The sequence below is a fragment of the Mastigoproctus giganteus genome, chromosome 7 (genome assembly GCF_048544385.1).
Source record: "Mastigoproctus giganteus isolate SK-2022 chromosome 7, ASM4854438v1, whole genome shotgun sequence".
Classification (NCBI taxonomy): Eukaryota; Metazoa; Arthropoda; class Arachnida; order Uropygi; family Thelyphonidae; genus Mastigoproctus; species Mastigoproctus giganteus.
The window spans coordinates 209,322,457-209,344,451 of NC_143581.1; the positions used below are offsets into that span (position 1 = coordinate 209,322,457).

At 38.6% G+C, this 21,995-nt stretch overlaps 1 protein-coding gene across 2 annotated transcripts in view; it reads left to right on the forward strand.

Moving 5' to 3' along the window:
* The window catches only part of LOC150083637 (uncharacterized), a 164,242-nt gene that overhangs the window by 83,146 nt on the left and 59,101 nt on the right, over positions 1-21,995 (forward strand). For both annotated transcript variants that reach the window (XM_090378095.1, XM_090378096.1), the window contains exons 6-16: positions 4,984-5,079; positions 5,217-5,353; positions 5,683-5,887; positions 6,032-6,143; positions 7,960-8,114; positions 8,565-8,687; positions 9,581-9,744; positions 15,979-16,129; positions 16,243-16,377; positions 20,680-20,840; positions 21,046-21,138. In XM_090378095.1, the coding sequence (XP_090234221.1) occupies positions 4,984-5,079; positions 5,217-5,353; positions 5,683-5,887; positions 6,032-6,143; positions 7,960-8,114; positions 8,565-8,687; positions 9,581-9,744; positions 15,979-16,129; positions 16,243-16,377; positions 20,680-20,840; positions 21,046-21,138 (1,532 nt within the window). The remainder of the gene's footprint in view (positions 1-4,983; positions 5,080-5,216; positions 5,354-5,682; positions 5,888-6,031; positions 6,144-7,959; positions 8,115-8,564; positions 8,688-9,580; positions 9,745-15,978; positions 16,130-16,242; positions 16,378-20,679; positions 20,841-21,045; positions 21,139-21,995) is intronic.

Consider the following 21,995-nt stretch of genomic DNA (forward strand, 5'->3'; position numbering starts at 1 on the left):
CAGGAAAGAAAAATGTTGCAAACCATCCACTGCTCCTGATAAATTTCTGTTGCGGCTATTGCATATTAAACTTAATTTAATGAAAAATTTTGTCAAAGCGGGTTTTCTTTACCTGAAAGAGAAATTTATTGGAGTCGGTGGGAACAAAATCAAAGATGAACATTTTGAAGAACATTTGAATGAAGTTGAACGAACTTCATGGAATTCACTTAAAAAGTTAGTGAAAATTTTTTGGGGGATTTCAAGGCTGAAAATTACCAAGAAAGAGTCAACGAACTTTTCAAGGCTATGTAAAATATCCCTAAAGATCCATTTCTTGGATTCACATTTGGACTTTCCAGAAAACCTAGAAGTTGCTGGTGATGAACACGGGGAGCATTTCCATTAAACTATTTCCACAGTGGAAAAGAAGTACCAGGGCAAGTGTAGCCCAAGCTTATTGTTGGACACTGAGGACAAAAATTGATTTAATATTTTAAATCAGCCAAGAAAATACTTTCAAATTCACTTGCTTTGAATATGTGTAACAGAAAAAAAGTATTCTTTTGTTTATCAGTGTTATTTTTGGCTTCTGAATGTTATTTACCAACAACAGTTTTTACTGATGTATATCTAAGGTATGGATGCATTTCCCTGCCATTTCAAACTTCTCATACCCTACATCTGAATATGTAGGTAGACGGAGTCCGTTTCCAGAAACGGAATAACCCTAGAGAGCCTATGTTCAAAATTACAAAAACATGTTATGCGAAGTTGCTAATGACTCTCCAACCGATACTCGAAGAAGCAGCAAGCATTTCAGCATATCTCTGAGTTTCGAAGCAGCCTAACTCTAAGGAATGGAACCTGTGTGAGATAAGAATCCCTTTTAGGCTTTTACTCTGCCTGGAATCTCCGATTATTTTACATTAAATCTGTGGAAATTATTTCAGGAAATTTATAGAAATTTAACAAGAATCGTATTAATTAATCAATCTAAATCAATATAGATTGGTATTAATTACCTGATTACAGTAAATTTCTATTTGCGATACCTGCTGACTAAACAGAAATATCATTTGGATTTTTGTTAGATGTGGAGCTCATCGATGCATTTATATTTGAGATAAATTCTGGTTCTTTACAGAATGTTATTTGTTGTCGACGTTAGGGATAAGCTGTAGAGATCTAACTTATGCTTTAAAACATGAAACTGTGAACTTCGATGCTTTGAAACCACGAGCTTTAGGTAGGATATTTTGTGTTGGTGTATTTATTTATTTATATCTATTATCTAGTAAATGGGTCGGGATGAAACGAAATTGGTAATGAAAATCTCTTCTTTGAGTTACGTTAGATGCTCGTTGGTCGGTTTTGATTTCAGAAAAGGCGGAGATAAAGCGGACACGAAATCAATTGCGAAGAGACGTGATGTGTTTAGCGCCTCAGTCTATTGATTTCTGCGTCAGCTCCTTAATAGATTTGGCGTAGCTATGTAGGTCTTCTGCAGTGCTTCTCGGCATTGGAAGCAGACACTTCTTTTTCGCGTGATGCGCATATCAGTTACTGTGTGCATTATGCTCATGAATAATACCGAGACCCATCATAAGTATACTCGGTTTCGTCGTCAAATATTTATCGTTTAATTGCCACAATTATATTAATGCACCAGAATCGGTCCTTATCTCTAATTTTTTGATGGGTGGCAAGTTTCTTTTGTCGATTTGTTCCGGATCACTTTTCATAGGGAAGATGTGTTATTCATCATTTGTTCGACTGTAATATTTGTGAGCCAGTACTAGAAGTTTAGCAATTATTTTCTAAACTAAAGCAGACCCAATATACACGATTGGGAAGGAAGCAGGAAAGTACTATTTCCGAAACTAACCGAGAGCTATTAACTGGGCCACGATATGAAACAAGCTCTAGATCTCTTCCATACGCTGTGGAAAGACAGTAGCCGTAACCACCGTGCTACCCTTGAGGATAATTAGTTAAGTGACGAATGAAAAGAAAAGGATCAGATTTGTGCTACTGAAAGTTCTGGCGATAAAAGGAGTCATGGTCTTGTCTGGGTATTTCCAGCTTCGATAATTGTTTTCTTAGACACAGTAGAATAAGGAATAAATGAATTTTCTATAATCTAAAATTGATTTCTGTCCTTAATCTGAGCTAATAGAATTAAAGTCATGTACCAATTATTCGGTTAAACGAGCAGTTCCATTTCCTTGGATAAAATAGAAAATCTGAGTAATTTCCGGTTTTTATTTAATTTCTCTCCTTGTCTCTTATAGACCGGTAGCCTAAAATGAAAATTAACCTGCTGTAATGCACGAAATGATAAAAATTTTATTATCATTCATAGAATGATAATAATAATGGTGGTAACTAGTAGCAAAGCTCGTTGAAATTAACTGGACATTTTGAATTGCTTATACATTAGTTATATGAGAACAGTTTCAACTGGAGTTGGGAGTTCTCCTTACCCAAGCTGCGCCCTCATGGGTAGAACAGTTGGGGTAATCACTGTCCTCTCCCCCGAGTGGAAAAGGCCCGGGTTCGAATCCCATCAATGACGTGAGGAATTTTTTATGGATCTTTTTCACAACTTGACTGAGTTAGTCGGTCTCATGCGAGGACAGTATGGTTTTTGGTTTAGTAAACAGCAAATCGACCACAGAACACAAGCAACTTACAGACATTATATAAGGCGCAATATGGCGTAAGTTGCACGTGCGATTAAAAACCCTAGAACAATACAAGCTGCTTGGTTTCTAGATTCACCATTAGAGGTACTACCTGTTAGTTGCTAGGCAACAATGCATTGATACGTAGTGAGGATATCCCTAACTAAAAAATGCACTTTTTTTTTTCTTTGTTGTAGTAGTAGAGTTTTTCGAGCATCAGCAACTAAGGCCATATTGCTCCTTATATAGTGTCTGTAAATTGCGTGTGTTCTGTGGTCGATTTTCTGTTTTTCTGGACGAAAAACCAGAGTTTCCGGGGGAAAAAAAAAACATGCTACCCTCGCCTGACTCTAACTCAGCTACATTGTGAAAAGGCCCATAAAATTCCTCATCGACGCCACTCGAATTCAGGTCTTTTCCACCCGATGTGGGGAGGACGGCGAGTCTACCAAATGTGTTAACCACAAGTTCACTGTTTTCGCCTTATGAGAATATCATGATGGGACATATTACTTGATAATTTAAATCACTTTAAACAAATTTTCAATGGAAAAGATTAAAATACGTAATTGATTTATCACCTTACATTGCATTGTCTTCCTACCAAAATTATGAGTCATATCCCCTTGATGGCAGAAGAGATCACTCATTAAAAATAATTTGAATCACTCCACTACCTGCTGTAGCGATTCAGAAATTTTTTTTCGTCAAGTTTTAATCGACTTTGCTTCAAATCCCGTGAAGAATGTCAGGAACTTTTATGGGTCTTTTCACACTTGGTTTCGTCCAGCAAATAGCGAAATCGAATAATGCACAAGTATATGTACTTCGGTTTAGGTAACTAAAATCGAAAATGTGTTTTTTTCATAGCCTCTATGTGGTCTCGGTGGCAGCTTGGCATGATATAATCGCAGTCTTGTCCGCACAGATCGGAAAAGGCATGGGTTCGAATCATGTCAATGACGCGAGGGATTTTTATGGGCTTTTTTCAAAATATCTGAACTAGGCGAGGGGAGTTGGTTACATGGTGTTTTTCTCCTAGAAACTCGGGTTTTTCATCCAGCAAAAAGACCACAGAACACACGAAATTTAGAGACACGATATATTGACGCCTCACGGCTTTAGTTGCTTTGGAGCTTAATGCGTACACACACGCTCTAACTTGTTGGAACTATGCTACCCCCGCATAATTGGTTCTGAGTGTGATTTCTGTCTGCGACTGGAAGAATTTCTAAAGTTCTTTTCAATCGCTGTAGTTAGCCTGTCTGGCGGAGGACTAGAGTTCCCCCCCCCCCTTGAGTCATTCCTGGATTTTCAGCCCGCACAACATGCAAATTGGTGGTACACATATTTTTACAGAAAAAATACAGATCCCATTATGAAAAGCAAGCACCGGTACCATTAAAATAATATGAATTGGTGAATATTATGGAGACAATCGGAGAGTTAGATCGACCCCTTTTCTTTATTAGATATTATTATTATTAGTGGCATATGATGTAAGGAAGCAAGCTTATAAAGAATCAGCCAAATTTCCTACATCACTTGTCCATTCCCTCCAATAAATTTGAATTTATTTAGGCTATCAACCTCCACAACACCAGCGGAAATTTGTTCCGACGGTCAACCACCCGTTGGCTGAAGGGGAACCTCGACCTATCCTGCAGCCATCCTTCCTCAGTTTGAATTTATGCCCCCTCATGTGTGTAGTCTGAGCAAGAGGAAGAATGCCATCAGCATGTACGTTGTTACAGTACAGCTGGGGTTCTTTTACCTTTTTAAAAAGGCGAACTTCCATAGTTAAGAACTACTGTTGTGCGGTAACTGTTGCTAAGATGAAATATTACTTCAAATACTAAACTTTTCCTAGCTAAACTATAATTTGAATTAATGTTCCATTTTATTTATAATAATAATTAGAGAAACTTGGCGATAATTATAATTATGGTACCTAATCTCAATTACTAATTTTCCTTCAGAACGCTTTTAAAACGTTCTTCGATCTCATAGCCATTTAAAGATTTTTTTCATACTCATTAGAGAAAACCCAGAAGAAATCTTAACTGGTGAATTTGATAAGTCGTGGAAGTAATTTTGGAAATAAATGTTATTTCTAACAGTTTATAAAAGTTCGTAATTACCAAGAGTTCTTATCAAATGTTTAAATTCCTTTTTCACTAATAGTAATCAAATTTGGGGAAACGGAACTTAAAGTGACCAGTGTGCCAGTTCTCATGGACTATTTTATTCCATTTGTATAAATTATAATTAACAGTAATTTCTATTAAAAATAATGAATTTTAGTTTTCATTTTCAGGTATTTGTTTTACGGAAGTGGGCTACTCATCAAATTCCACCCAACAGCGCCCGATTTTACATTTGTAGCCTATCCACCGAGACAGTGGTATATAAGGTAAGTTCTCTCTAGGGTCTGGAATCATGAATATTGAATAATTATTTTGGAATTTTAATCAGGCTTTGTATCTGTGCTATTCGATATGAAAATCAAATTCTATTTAACAACTTTTCATTCTTTTCTTTAAATTTTAGGGACAGTTGACATGCACTCAGTTGTGGACCTACTTCAAGGATTTGCAACAGACTGACTTCGAGACGTATTTGGCCCTCGTACATGCTCGCTTCTCTACTAATACATTTCCAAGTTGGGAAAGAGCACATCCCTTAAGGTAGAAATCCACGCATATTTGCCACGTTTGCGCTCATTAGTAAAGCTGTTTCTTAATAGATGCGGTTCCCTTTGATGGACACTTATCTTAAACAGCTCAATCCATCGTCAACAACATATGTTTTTGGAATTATCATAAGTAGCTTATTTTTATTTATGAAAATAGTTCTTGAGCTAATACTATCTTAGATATATGTCCGGTTATTACAAGTTTAGTAAATTTTCACCGGATTCGCGAGTTACGTCAGCATTATTTCTACGAGAGGTCTATAACTAGTTCTTAAAAATGGAACATGCTTATTGATTCTTTAATATTTTTAATGGTTGCAGAATGCTGGCTCACAATGGAGAGATTAATACCCTTAGAGGAAATGTTAACCTCATGAGGGCTCGAGAAGGTGTGATGTACAGCCATCTTTTTGGAGAGGATCTGAAGAAGCTGTATCCCGTGGTAGAGCCCAACTTGTCTGATTCTGGCTGTGTAGATAACGTCCTGGAATTTCTAGTGATGGCCGGACAGCGGTCACTTCCTGAGGTAAATTCTTAAATATTCTCACGATTTGGTGATATTTTTCTTTTATAAATGGGGTCGTCATATAATGTAAGTGAGGAAATATAAATTTCATAAGAGTATTTAGCTAGTATTGCTCTGTTGGTGATAGCCAATTGTTTCTTCTAGGCAATAATGACAATGGTACCTGAGGCATGGCAGAACGATAAATTTATGCGCACGGAGAAGAAGAATTTTTATCAGTGGAGTGGATGTGCTATGGAACCTTGGGATGGACCTGGTAAGTACCAAATACGTCACATATTTTTCCCACCTTATTAATGATCATTATAACCAGAATGTATGAGGGCTGATCAAAACGTTCAAGACTGAAACTGGGAAAACTAAGATATACTTTCAGGGATGGGAGTTCCCTTAAAAGTAGACTCCTTCAGCATGTAGATACTTATTCTACCATTCAGGTGAGTGCTGAAAGTATAGTCCTCCAGTGAAAGTAGTGTTTTGCCACTTGTTACTCTTTTGGAGAGTTCCAGGTTCGAATCTCGTCGATGATTGAAGGAATTTCTAAAGGTCTCTTCAATCGGGGATGTAGTTAGCTGATCTCAGGTGGAGGAAGTAGGGTTACCCCCGTGAATTATTCCGGGTTTTTCGAGCTGCACAACGTGAAAATTGGCCTCTAGAAACACATTTGAACTGACCTGATGCGTATGATGCAATGTAGTCTAAGCGGCTGATGCTCCTAATAACCAACAAGCTGGAAGCGTCTCTGAGACTCAGTTTTCGGAATCGCCAAAAGCGGTTATGTCGCATTTTGTGTTTTTCACATCTTCAAATTATTTTGCTTTCAGGATTTTTTTTTTTTTGTTTTCTAGGTTTGAAAAACATTGCATGGAGCCATATCTATAAGAAGTTTCATCAGTTTCTACACATTCAGGAAAAGCCAGAGGCAAGCGGTTTTGTTCCTACTCTTTCTCAGCAGACGTGGAACGAACTTCTGCGATACGCACCCATCCCAAATATTCACTTAAAATGGCTTCACGTGTGATGTAAAAATATGCCTGGCTCTTAAGCCACTTCACGAATAGTCAATAAAAAAAAAAGGTAAAGGTAAACTGCAGCCAGTGTCAATTCACTGCAGGATGGAAGCCTCCTCAACGGCTCATTGTTGAGGGAAATCGATCATAATCTGCCACGCTGGTCCAGTGCAGGTAGATGGACCGTATTTAGTAGGCAGGAGATTGAACCCCCGTCTACTCAAAGAGTAGTGTGTTATTGCACTCTCGCTCCTGACCACTCGGCCATGGAGGCCATAGTCAATTTGTGTCAATTCGCACTAAATTTCTCGGGTATCGATTCATCACTCACTTCAGCTATCGATTCACAAATTTTTTCTCTTTGAAGGTCCTCCACAATTGCTTACAAAGACATTGGTCCCACGTTTAAAATGATTATTCCCACTCAAAAAGAAAAAAACACGTTTTGGTCGCTCAAATACTTCTAAGTACGAACGACCGAAGCAATGGAATGAGCTGTAAACATGTCTAATCGGCAACGTTCACCGAAGCAGAGCTACCTCCTCGTGGAGGTTTATCGTAGACATGCATTCATTTTCGGTACTTTTTTTGATCAGCCCATCTGTATTCATTTGTTTCTTTTATGTTAAACAGGGTCTTTATAAGGTAACTGAATCTGGAACTTTTGTCCTCGAACACAAAGTGGTACAGAACTCTTCCCCTGTCAAGACTGATGTGTGGAGTTTCCCTTGCAAGACCCCATGTGGAACAAGAATTCGCGTTTGGTGTTTGATGCCTGTCCTGGACTTCCAACTCAGTAATTTCGTATGAATACTCGATGAAAATATTCAGTATAGCACTAAAAATGAAAAATCCATCAACATCGTTAATTTCTGTACCACATTTCAAGGTCGGCGTCATTGCAATTGGAATCTTGATGGAAATTCTGAATATTAGGAAATTGTGTTCCAGGAAAACTGCAGTTCTTTTATAATGACCCGTTTTATTTGATATCTTTAATTTTCTCATTTCCTCGCAAGTCAGCATATATCCAAGGATAATAGGTGTTATTTTTATTTGTAGCACTCCTGACTTTTAGTGACGGGCGACATATTGGAGCCATTCTAGATCGGAATGGACTTCGGCCCTCCCGATACTATCTGACAAGTGATAACTATGTAATAATGGCCAGTGAAGTTGGAGTTCTAGATATTCCGTATGAGAAAATAGTGCAAAAGGTAAACTAATTTTATTCTGCTTAGAACATTTTTATTTATTACAAAAGGCCAGCTTAGAGAAGTATATGAAGAAATCTGTTGGCATTGAGGATGAGATTTTTACATCTTAGATCGACCATGTCAAGGTTTCCATAACCTGAAGATGATATTTTTACCCATTAGATCTACGATGTCAAGATTTCCATGATATTATTATGGCCAGCCATTCTAGATTTCGGTGTTAACCAAGTTCAAGTGTGTGAGCTGCTTGCAAAGTAAATTGGCAGTTTCATTGACAATTTATTTTGGCACTCGACCACCCAAGGATGGCTTTGTTGTTGGATTAATTTCTTACGAGTTTGTAGTTTAAAAACATTACTTACCTTTTTTTTTTTTTTTGGCTACGATTGCAAATTAAAAACTTAGAAAAGAAATGTAACTTTTAAAATACCCAAGGTTTTTATATTCTAGGGGCGTCTCCGTCCAGGCAGAATGTTACTGGTTGATACCCAAAAGAAGATTCTGACAAAAGATGAAGACCTGAAGCTGCATATTGCCCGACAGCGACCTCTGGCCGAGTGGCTGAAGGAAATGGTAGGTATTACTCAGTATTTTATTGACTTGTTTCCTTTAAAGTAAATACGCTATCCAGGGAGGTGCCGGTGGTTGCTTACTATGGGACATGTTTTGCTGGCCTGAAATAGGACCCCGGTGTGTATGGTCCAGTGTTTCACTGGTGAGGCCTACCGACAGCTCTTAGGAGACTATGTGCATCCTAACACGTTGCAATTTTTTCCCGAACAGAAGCGAAATCTTCCAAGACGATAATGCACCATGTCATCGTGTCCAGACTGTGGTTCGAGGACCACAGTGACGATATCACCCATCTCGATTGGCCTCCAACATCGCCTGACCTCAATCCAATTGAACACTTGTAGGATGTTTTGGAACAGGAAGTGAGGCGTATCGACACGCATCTATTCCGTCACAGTGGATGCCTTGCAGGCAACATGGCTGCAGATCCCTACGAACGTTTTCAGACATTTTCAGTGGTCAGTGCAAATGATGGCCCAACACGGTATTAGGTAGGTAGTCATAATTCAATGATCACTGTGTATATTCGTTAAATACTGCGTTTATACTTCATGAAGTATTCAGACGCAAGTTCTTTTTAAAGAAAATGGATGTTTATTCAGAAAATCAAGGGATAAGCCCACCTTGGACCTTATGAAGGTCATTTTTTGGACATTGGAAAGACTGGGGTACACTTCAAACAGTTTAGGAAAAATGTTTCCATTAATACTTTTCTCTAGATATTCAACTTACCATGAAATGAACAGTTAATATTACTCATATTTTTAAAAAACGTTGGTATTTCAACTGAGTAGTGCTTTCATTCTGCTAAGAGTAGCCGTAATTATTAGCTCTGTTTCTTCATAAGCCCGATCTGTGTTAGACTTTCATGATTTTACTGCAATTCCTTTCAGGTCACGCTTAAGGATATGCATGCAGCTCACCGTCCACTTGCTGCAAGCCAGAAAAAACTGATCAGCGGACAGCGTCATAGCGTGGTCGAGGATAGGAGGTTAGCGCTCTACACTTACAGCACAGAAACAATTAATTTGCTTGTCCTGCCGATGGTGAAGACACAGTAAGTACAGTGTTATATTGCTTGCAAGTTTAAATAAAATGAAATGACATTTACCATGTGTATTTTTCACGAGTAATTATTTTTTTCGCGTAAAGCTTTCACTCATTTGGTTTTGAAACTTTTACGGGATTTTTACATCGTGTTCCAGTTAGTCGGTCTCAGGCGAGCGCTGCATGAGTTTTTCGTTCATGAAACAAGCCGACTGAAGAATACTCAATTATACACAATATACTGACGCCTCATGTCCTTTTTCAAGCAGAACCGGATGTAGCTATTCTGCTTAACTATTCATATCCCTATTATGGTTGGGTTAAAATTAGCCGAAATGTAATGTAATAGTAGGAGCATATTTGCACATTTAATAATGCACGAAGGTGTGAATTATTAAATTTAACAGAGCGCTAGTAAGGCGAGACATTTGTCAGTACTTTTTTTCCCCCATAAGTTTATTTTTTTATGAAAACCCCAAACACGAGAGTTATTAGAACCTATAGTACTTAGCACCGTGCTTAGGTTGGAGATTGAGAAGACGAAAAAAGATATTTGTTCACATTGGACTTGAACTTCTGTAGACTGTAATTTTCAGGAAATACGAAAGGTTGTTCCAGAAAACAGCAGTTGAATGAATAAACGAGGAAGATGAAAAGTTGGTTCTGCGAGTTTGAAGTGGGACAATAAATAGAAGTTGGCTGGCGGCACGTATTCGGACTGTTTTGAAAGAGAGAGCGGGAATTATAGAAGCCAATTCGGAAGAACAGTGCCCATGGAAATATCTGTAGAAGAGGCATGCAGCAGAAACAGTACGTCTATGGGACAGCGACTGGAGAGACTCTGTTAGAGATGAATCATTAATTAACCTAACTGCCCTCTTCTGAATGGAATCAAGAAGCCTGAAAGGCTTTGGGGCACTTCCCCTGGGGATTTCTAAAACTCAGTGCTGTCTTCTATCTTGCAAAAAGGATTCTTCTGCTCCTACGCTTATCTTTGGTGACACTCCGATTTCTAGGCAAGATGATATATCTCTTTTGGGATCCCCTGGCATTTTCTGCCTTGGAGGGAATTTGTCACTTATCAATGTATACCTATATTTTAAATTTGGTAGGACAAATAAAGATTTAAAGATTTATTTATTCCCCAGATGTGGGAACAATACTCCATGGTAGGGCGTATTTGCGAGTTGTACAGAGTGAACAGCTGTTTGGAAGAAAAGTAACCCCGAGAGCGAAAGAGAAAGTAAAGTTTTTTTAGATGCAGAGGAAGCAATATTTGTAATGTGCTTGTGCCGAGAGAGATTAGAAGTCAGGATAATCCCAAAAAAGAGATATATCATCTTGCCTAGAAATCGGAGTGTCACCAAAGATAAGCGTAGGAGCAGAAGAATGCTTTTTGTAAGATAGAAGACAGCACTGAGTTTTAGAAGGATTGAAATCGACTAAGTTATCTTTGCCCCACAGGAGATTAGCATTTAAGGAATTTGTAGCGGAAATTCGAGAAGTTGAAGCTGATTGAGCAGGGCGAGGTTTCTCAAACTGGAAAGTGAAATGCAATGTGCTATCATCAGCAAAGCTATGGATAGGATTTCTGGTCAATGGAAGAAGGTCATGAATGTACAAGAGGAAAAGAGTGGGGATAAGATCTGAACCTTGGGGGATACCAGCATTAGTGGAGAAGTTAGAAGACAGAGAGCCATCTACCATCACCCTCAGTGAGTGATCAGAGAGAAAACAGGATAACCAATTACAAAACAAAATCAAACCATAAGATGGAAGCTTGTTTAGGAGACCTTTATGCCAAACACGATCGAAGGTTTTCGAGATGTCAAGAGCAACTGCTTGTGTTTCACCGAACTTTTCCATTTAATTTGTCCATAAATGGGTAACATAAGCCAGAATATCACCAGTGGATCGAAACTGATGGAATCCATACTGGCGATCGTTGATCAGATGGAAGGTTTCTAGGTAGTTTAAGAGTTGGCGGTTAATTGATTTCTCCATTACTTTAGAAAGAGTAGAAGTATTTCCAGTGGGACGATAATTGGATGGGAGGGATTTGTCACCCTTATTATGAACTGGCTGGATATGAGCAAATTTCCAAGCAGAAAGAAAAACACCTTTGGAATAAGAAATGAAAACTCGCCGCAAAGAACAGGAGTAAGTTCAGGGGCACAGGTTTTGAGAACAAGTGGAGAAATACCAACAGGACCTGGAGCTTTCTTAGCATCAAGATTCGTCAAAATCCTTTTGATGGATGACCCCAGCAGGCATTGAATGGAGCGTGTCGGGAATGGTGGGAAGTGTTTTACTAAGATCATTAATACATGAGTTGGAAGAAAAATGGGATACTAGCAGGTCAGCTTTATCCTTGGCTGAAGTGACAACAGAACCATCTGGTTTTGCAGAGGTGGGAGCAGAGATGGGCAAAATTTGTGGCCAAAAGATTTGGCAAGAGACCAGAATGGTTGGCTACCATTAGTGCAAGAAGCAAGATTTCTACTCTTAGCCTGTTCAAAATCTATTTTGGACTTATTAATAACTGCTTTACAATTGTTGCAAGCTTTGGTGTAGGCAGAAAATGAAACAACTGAAGAATTGGAAACAAGCCAATTACGATATGCAACATTCTTCTCTTGAACAGCCTTAGCACATTTATTGGAAAACCAAGGTTTAGATAAAGGACGAGATTTTAAAGTGGAGTGTGGAATAAAGGATTCCATTCCTACAAGAATAATTTCACTGACACAATCTGAGGAAATATTGACATCAGAAGTTTTGAATCTCTAATCCGACCAAGGAAAAGACAAGAAATCACGCTGGTCATCCCATTTTGCATGCTTGTAATGCCAAACAACACGAGGTTGGGAATAGTTGTGAGATAAAGGCTCCATTGGAGAAGAGACAATCATCAAGTTGCGATCTGAGGTGCCTAAATCATCACTCATTTCGACCATCTACTTAGAAGGGTTGTTTGTGAGAAAAAGACAGTGTGTTGGCTGTATGGTTAGGATTGTCTGGTATTCTGGTAGGTAAATGAACAATCTATGCGAGATCATTAGTAATTGCAAAAGACTCAGCATCTCAACCAGCTGGGTCGGTGTGATTAGAAAATGGAAGCCAACTGGAGTTGTGAACATTAAAATCACCAAAGGGAAAATTACCTCACTGTTTGGAAAGTGGGACTGGAGAAAGTAAAGTTGCATAGAGAGGATGTCAAAGAATTTAAAGTGATTAGTGGAGTTTTGGAGAAGGGTAGAGAAAACAGATGAATTTGACACAATGAGGTAGAGAGATTTTAAGCCAAAGAAGATCGAAAAGAGGAGACTCCAAATTACCAAGTCTCTGACAGGGAATATCGGAACGGACATATGCACAAGTACCACCTTTAAGGCGAAAGGAATCATAGAGCGAATAATTTGGGCAACTGAGATGAGCAGTGGTTGTATCAATTGATAACTGAGATTCTGTAAGAAATAGTATTATGGGATTTGGTAGGCTAAGTGGAAAAGGACATCATTGAGATTAGAACTGAGACCATGTATATTAATTGTTGAGGTTGGATTTTGTTACGGTTGAATCATATAAAGTAGGTTATTAATGATTACTGTAGAAATCCATTCATTAGTTTTATTTTATCATAGAATTAATAAATTTGTCAGTAGATTGCAGCAGAATATTGTTTTTGATAGTATATTTTTGTACATGTTTAGGCCTAAATGGCTATCAAATGAACTAATGAGACTCGTGACAGAGAAGAAAAATGCATGGGATGCATATAAATTATCAAGCAACTCAGAAGCCTATGGCAGATATAAGCTAGTCTGTAATCAGGTCACAAAGGAGGTTAGGCAGGCGAAGGCAGATTACGAGAAATCCTTGGCAAAAGATGCTAAGAAAAACAGCAAGGATTTCTTTACTTATATAAACTCTAAAAGGAAGAGGATGAATCTGATTGGTCCACTTGACATCGATGGTTCGACTGTTGATGATCCTGCTCAGATAGCAAACAAACTGAATGAGTATTTTGCATCTACATTCACACGTGAGGAATTATTAAGATTTGAAAATGGCAGAAGGTTATCAAACTGTAGTAGGGTGCTTAATTGTAGTAGGGTGATTTTTTAATAACTGAGAGCAAAGTGGAGGAGAAATTGTTGAAGTTAAACATAAGAAAGGTACCTGGGGTGGATGGGATCTATCCAGTTATATTAAAGGAGGCGGCAAATCAACTAAGCAAACCCTTAGCCATAATTATGAGAGCATCCTTGGACTCAGGGGAGGTTCCCACGGACTGGAGATGTGCAAATGTATCTCCAATTCACAAAGGTGGATCGAAGGGTGACACGAGTAATTACAGACCAGTTAGTTTAACTTCTGTTCCGGGTAAAATAATGGAGTCACTGGTTAAAGATGCATTGCAGGATCATCTAGACAAGACTGCAGCAATAATTCAGACACAGCATGGGTTTGTTAAGGGAAAGTCTTGTCTGACAAATTTCATAGGATATTATGATGTGGTTACAAAGGAACTGGATTCAAAAAATAATTTTGATATCATATATATATAATTATATATAATTTTGATAATCATATCATATATAATTTTGGAAACTTTTGACACTGTTGCGCATGGAAGACTATTGTACAAATTGGAGCAGAATGGTATTAAGGGTAAGTTGCTACAATGGATAAAAGGATGGTTAAGTGGGAGAAGACAGAGGGTGGTAATCAATGGGTGCTGCTCTTCGTGGACTAATGTTATTAGTGGAGTCCCACAGGGTTCGGTGTTGGGTCCACTGTTGTTTTGTATATTTATCAATGATATTGATGAAGGTATATCAGGCTTAATGTTGAAGTTTGCAGATGATACAAAGGTTGGCAGGGTTGTTACTGACAGTAATGGCAGTGTGCTACTGCAACAGGATCTAGATAATTCGGGAGATGGGCTAAGAAGTGGCAACTGAAGTTTAACCTTGACAAATGCAAAGTACTGCATATGGGTAGAAGTAACCCCAGAGAAACGTACCAACTGTGTGGTACTACACTTAAGGTTGTAGAAAATGAAAAAGACCTGGGAGTAATTGTGCAGTCAGATATGAAGTTTTCTGAGCAATGCAGACAGGCTGCCAGGGCAGGTGATGGGGTTTTGTCAATGATACATAGGAATTTTGCTAGCAGGGAAAAGGAGGTGATTGTCCCTCTGTATAAGGCAATGGTCAGGCCACGCCTTGAGTAATGCGTACAGGTCTGGAGTCCTCATTTTAGGAAGGATGTAGATGTGCTTGAGCGTGTACAGAGAAGGGCAACATGATTGGTGAGGGGAATGAAGTGATCCTCTTACCAAGAGAGGCTTATGTTCTGCAAATTGCAGTGGCTGGAGACTAGGCACCTGCGCGGTGATCTGATCGAGGTGTATAAGGCCTTGAATGGGTTGAGCACGCTGAATTCTGATGGGATCCTTCCACTTGTTCAGATTACGAACCTAAGGGGGCATAAATTCAAATTAAGAAAGGATGTGTGGAAATTTGGAAAGTAGAATAGATGTGCGGAAATTTGCCTTTAGCCAGCGGGTGGTTAATTGCTGGAACAAACTTCCATCTGTCGTTGTGGAAGTGGATAGGTTGAATAAATTTGAGGAACTGGACAGGCATTTGGAGGGAATGGTGTGTTTTTTTTTTTTTTTTTTGGCTGATGCTGCATAAGCTCATACACTTGCTTTCTTGCATCACATGCCACTACTACTACTACTACAGAGGCTAATATTGTGCTGATTTTTAATCGAAAGGCGTGCTACCCATGAAGACACAGTCGTGCCCACGTGGGTAGTGCAGTTGCTACATTCACCGCACTTCCCACACAGGATGGAAAAGAACTGACTTCGAATCCCGTCAATGATGCGAGGAATTTTTATGGGTCTTTTTCAGAACGTGGCTGAGTTAGTCGGTCTCAGGGGAGGGTAGCATGGGTTTTCTCCCGGAAAATCCGTTTTTTCGTCCAGCCAACTGCAAATCGGCCACAGAACACACGCAGCTTCACGGACATTATATACAGCGCAATATGATCTAAGTTGCTGATGGCCTAAAACCCTACAAAAACACAGTGTTTCTATAAAGCGCGTTTAATAGACAAATATTTTCTTGGCTTAATACTGTATATTTTAGGATTCAAAATTATTTTAATTTAAAATATTTTTGATTGGATTATTTATTATTAGCCATTACACGGTGTTATTCATTTTCAGAAAAGAAGCCCTGGGATCCATGGGAAATGACGCTCCATTAGCCTGTCTCTCGCTCTACCAGCCACTTATTTATGACTACTTCAAGCAACTTTTTGCTCAAGTGACGAATCCACCCATTGATCCGTTCAGGGAGAAAATTGTCATGTCTCTCGTAAGCTATCATTTACTTTACGGTGCTAAACCATTAAAACTTTGTTAAAATCTCGAGTCAGACATGCTACAAATTTCGTAATTTTCTAAAATGTCGATTTGTTTTTCTCGCAGGCTTGTCCAGTTGGTCCTGAAGCAAACATTCTTGAACCGAGTCCAGCCCAGTGCCGTCGTCTATGGCTTGATCAGCCAATTCTGTCTTTAAAGGATATCGAAGTTATTAAATCGACGCATTTTAAAGGATGGAAAGTAATTCTAGTCATTACTATTATTTCGATTAAATGAATTTTTATTGTTTAGTTATACTGTATAGAATTCTGATGCTAACTAAAATTCTGTATATCAGACACGCGCGCACCATATATGACCAGACATAATGCAAATGTCTGCGACTTCGATTATTTGTCCCTTAGATGTAGAACCAGCCTTATAACTATAGAAAAAAAAAACAGTAATAAAGACATTTTTAGGAAATATGTACTGTCTCGTCAGGTGCCCTTGCGATAGTACAGTAGTTATAATCACCGTCCTTCCCATACTGAGTAAAAAAGGCCCGGGCTCGAATCCCGTCATTGACGGGATTCGAGCCCGGGCCTCTTTTTTTTTTTTGACGGGATTCGAATTCGAATCCTGTCAATGACGCGAGGAATTTTTATTGGCTTATTTCACTTCATGGCTGAGTTAGTCGTGACAGCAAGGTTTCGTTTCCTCTCCTGGAAATTCTGGCTTTTCGTCCAGCAAAACAGGCAAACTGACCAAAGAACATACGCAGCATATGGATGTAATACACATAGGTGGATGAGTTATGCTCGGGTAACCCTAATATGACAATTTATTATTTTATTTTTTTGAATACTGTGATATTTCAATTTCTGATAAAACCTTAACTTATGTCGAAATATTTTACATGGATCGAGTTATAAATCAAAATAAAAGTGCATTTACCTCATCAAGCGCAAGTATCAGGGTCTTCTGTTGGTTGGTTCCAAACCAACCAAAGAGAACCAACCAACCAAAAAAATATGGTTGGTTCTCCTCTTTCCAGTAATTGTTTGAATCGCTTCCTAGACCCGAAGCATCCTTAAAATTAGAACATGCATATCGTGGACCAAGAACAGTTACAAGTATAAACGAAGCCATAAGTTAATCCGGGCTTTCAGTGACGTTTGCTTTGACAAGCGTATGAAATTTATAATTATTATTTTTTTTTCTTTTGCGATGGCAAGAAGCAATTTTCGATACCAAATTGTTTGGTTGAAAGACACCGTTCTCAAATTCAATGTGTTAATTGCTAATTTTATGTGAAAATTCTAAGTGAAAGTACAGGTGAAAATTCTAAGGTTATCCTCATCTGGATGAAATACGACGAGGATATTAAACCTTAAAAATAAATTAACTCTATTGGTGTTGGGATAGAGAGGATTTCATTTGAGGGAAGTTTTTGGGTCATTTTTTATTCAACGAAATCTACCTACAAAGTGAATAGGTCATTGTGGACTTTGCGAATGACCACTAGCATTAACCATTTATTTATTATTTTTTTTTTTCCCTATGGTATCTGAAGTGTAGTGTGTTGTCGTAAACCAAGGACCGTGGTCATGTTAAAACTAATCATACAGTAATTAGCAAAAAGACACGTTATGTATTGAGTCCAATGGCCACTGTTCTGACTATTAATGATGCTAACCTTGGATTAAAAAAAAAATATTCGTTTATGACCCGAGTGGCCAAGTCGAGAGTGCAGTAGACACCGCTCTTTGAATAGCCCGGGGTTCAAGCCAGGTGACTGTTGAATACAGCCGATCTGCCAACCCGCACTGGACCAGCTTGGCAGATTATGGTCCATTTTCCTCAACATGAATTGTTGAGGACGGTTCCATCCTGCAGTGGATTGATAATGGCTGCAGTTTATTCATTTATGAATTTGTCTTGAATAATTGATTTTATCATATAAAATTATGATAAGTCTTAATAAAACCCATTATTTCGTTATACCGTACTATAATATTTATGTATTCGACTAAGCCGTTGTTTACGCATTAAATAAAAAAAATGTAGTGACTTGCTGTTCCACTCTGTAGGATTGCTGAGTCTGCAGAAATGCGAGAATGACTCAGTTCTCACGTTAACAACTGCGCATGAGGTATACGTTGCTGGCTCTACTATGGTTGACTTTTTATTTTGCTTTTTTAAATACTGTATCTGTTGAAATTTGGTGCAGCAAATTATAGTCAAGGGAAAAAACAAATTGGCCGGCTAGCGTTGCGAAATTAAAATGGAACTACGTGCGAAGTTCAGGGTCAGAGAGGAGAAAAATGCCATGTTTCAGGTAATGTATAAAAGCAAGTTGCACAACGTGGATGTCCGACATGGAAGGAGCAGTTTTGGTTGAAGAATCCGTAAGAGTAAATATCCAGCAGCACAAATCGTACCCAACTCTCAACACGATGCAGTAAAATAAAAATATCTTTAGTTATTACATGAAATCAGGAACTTCAGGTTAACGAACTATGACACGGAAGATTAAAGTTGTGCGAGTTGAAGGAGATGAGGTTGGAAACTGTTGTTCTCAAGAAGACATAGATTCGAATAAAAACAATGTGATAAAACTGTGCTAATTTCCTTTCATTATGACTTTTATTTAAACCGCTTGAAAGAATTATAAAGTAACTCGTTTTAAGCCGAAAGGAAAAAAAGTACCGTATTTCCCCATGTATAAGACGCACCTTAATTTTGGGGCCCGAAATTTGAAAAAAAAAAAAAAAATGTATTACATAAAGTTATTGAACTCAAGTTTTATTCATCATAAAATTCATACAACTCCTCATAACTTGAATTCAGCAACGTAATCTAATATACCGGTAACAAGTGCGAAACAATGAGCGCAAAGACAACAAGCGCGAAAAAGCGGGAAATGCAAGTAAAAAAATCTATAACCACTGTATAAGACGCACCCAGTTTTTATACCCCAATTTTTTTCGAAAAAAAGTGCGTCTTATACATGGGGAAATACGGTAATATCCTACGCAAAATAAAATTATGGCGATATCAATTGTTGACAATCAATTATTTGTTTTTAGGATAATGCTTCGATTTACGTTGACCTTTCCTGAAAACCTTGACGCTTATGAAGACTAATGTTCGTATTGATATTACATTATGTACCAATAGGCTTCATCGCCTTCACGGTAGCTCAGTGGATATAATTGCCATCTTTGTCGCACCGCGTGGAAAAGACCTAAGTTCGAATTCCATCAGTGAAGCGAGGAATAGGAATTTATTATTATTTTTTTTTTTTATCACAACGTGGCTAAGTTGACCGGTTCCTCAGGCGAGGATTGCATCATTTTTTTTCTCTCGAAAAGTCTGGGTTTTCGTTGCCTTGATTGTTTTGTGCACTTAACATGTACACAGTTTTCGCACTGCAGTTACTTTTAAATTACCACCAGGGGAGAAAACGGCGCGCATCATATAATTAGTTGCTTTCTCGGCTATTGCAATCTCATCAACAATCGCTTAGAAACCAGTCGCTTTTCTCTGCTGGAATAGATTGAGATTTGGGCCGCTGTCACAGAAGCGAGTTAGAGGACAGCGAAGTTTGAGGAGACAAGTAGCACTCTGGTCCATTCCCGAGCCCTGGTTAAACCGATTCTGAAAAATATCATACAAACTTTGCTTCAACAAAGAAATATCTGTTTTTCATCAATGTTAAAATCACGAGATTCTTCTGCAACTTTTAACTTTTTGCTAGCATTTGCTGTTTTAAAAATATAAGTGGACAGACGGTCAAAGCAGCTGCCAACAAATTTGTATTATTTGATATCAACTGTCATTAGATCCAACGATGATTCCAAACGAGCTAGTTCTCTTTGGCCGGCTTTTACTTTGACAAAATCCAACTGTAAGGTGCTTTCTCTTTAAATATACAGAAGACAAAGAAGGATGCATATGTCATTGAAAATTAATAAAAGTAGAGTATAATCCAAACTGGTCAAGAGGATAACTATATAGCACGCCGATAAAAATGGGCGACTTTTCGTCACTTACTTAACTTCCCACTTCGTAAGAACGCTGTGAAAGAGAAGGCTGGTTGAGTGAGACCTTGAGCCGCCTGTTGTTTTAATTCCTACTATAATACTAGAGCTGTAGACACATAAGCACAGTAGTTAGAAAATCGCGAGATTCACGATGTGGTAGTGACTATGCTTTACGAGGGCAGAAAACAAAATTCTAATGTAATAGATAGAACGTCCTTTTTTAGTACTTATACTATTTTTCTTACTACGCACAGCATCGCGAATTTCATTTTAGATTTTAAAAATTTGCCTCTTTTCCGCAGTTTCAGCAAGAAGCCATTCTTTATTGACTAGTGTTTAATCCGACGTAACTGCTTTTGTTTACCTCAGATAAATACCATTCTGCTCTGTTCTGTATATTTGTATAAAATACCTGCTTTTTAATAAATAAATTAAGCCTTTCGTATTAAAATTTATGTTAAAAACTACCTCGTTTGGAAGAAACGTTTGATAATACGAACGCGTTTTCTTCTAGACGAAAGTGATTGATATCGTTTACCCGGCCAATGAAGACGTGAGAGGTCTTTTGCCCGCACTGGACCGGATCTGTAATGAGGCATGTAATGCCGCAGCTGAAGGTTATTCATTAGTGGTGCTGTCAGATAGAAAGGCTGGTCGAAACATGGTACCTGTCAGGTAAAATCACTTCGTTTCAGAATTACTGTACATTGTTTTATTCATATTAAAAATTTTCATCATCTGTGGGTCCGTAGTTCTGGCAGTAGTATAAATCAGAAATGTCGTCCGAATTTATAACAGATTTTTATTTTTAATATATGGACTGTTGTTTTCTGTGCAAAGTATATTCAGTTTTCTCGACTTCGTAAAATTTTTCTTACAGTGCTCTTCTTGCCTTGGGAGCTGTGCACCATCACCTCATCAATGAAAGGCAGAGGATGAAAGTTGGCCTTATACTGGAAACTGGAGAAGCCAGGTAAAATATCTGTGTGCATAGGAATAGGAATGGTAATAATGTTATTAAATATGTACACTGTCCTCCCATTAATATCCAGACACTTGCAGATCCACAACCCTTTATTAACAAAAAAACTAGTAATAGTGCTTGAAACCTTTAGTCTTTATGACAGCCTCTAGTCTCCGTGGAACACTTTCCACTAGTGTTTTGTAACTGCCCTTCGATATTTTTCGCCATTCATTCTCAAAGTGGCGAACAGCTCATCTGGTTTTTTTTTTGGGGGGGGGGGGTAGTTTCTCTTCACGCGCACCCAACCACCCGGTTCAACCCAGAAGTTCTCTGCACGATTGAGGTCAGGGCTCTCTTCTGGCCAATCCAACTTTTCAACTCATGTCCTCAAACCAGTCCATCGCAATGCGAGTAGTATGACGTGGTACGTTGTCCTGCTGATTCAAGTATGAGCCTTCGCTGATGTGTTGCCACATTGCAGGTAACTCGGCATTTCTGGTTTTGTCCAAAACAAGCAATGATTCGACGTAAAACCGTTAAAAACAGTCCAGACCACCATGCTGCCTCCGTCAAACTTTATTGTCAGGAAGATATTGTCGGGGGGAAAGCTTTTTCCGGATATCTGCTGTACTTAGGCACCATCTTCAGACATGGTAAACCATGTACCATGACTCGTCACTCCACAGCTATCCGTTGGTTCACGGTCCAAGAATGGCGTCTGGCATTAATGGAGGTGCTCATTGGCTTGTGGACGGCTGCACGACTGTAGTAACCCGTACGAAGCAGCATACCGCTTTCTGAGCGGACGATTCTTTGTAGGGCTTTCCTGTCTCGATTCGTGACAATTTCAGCACCAGCCCGTTTCC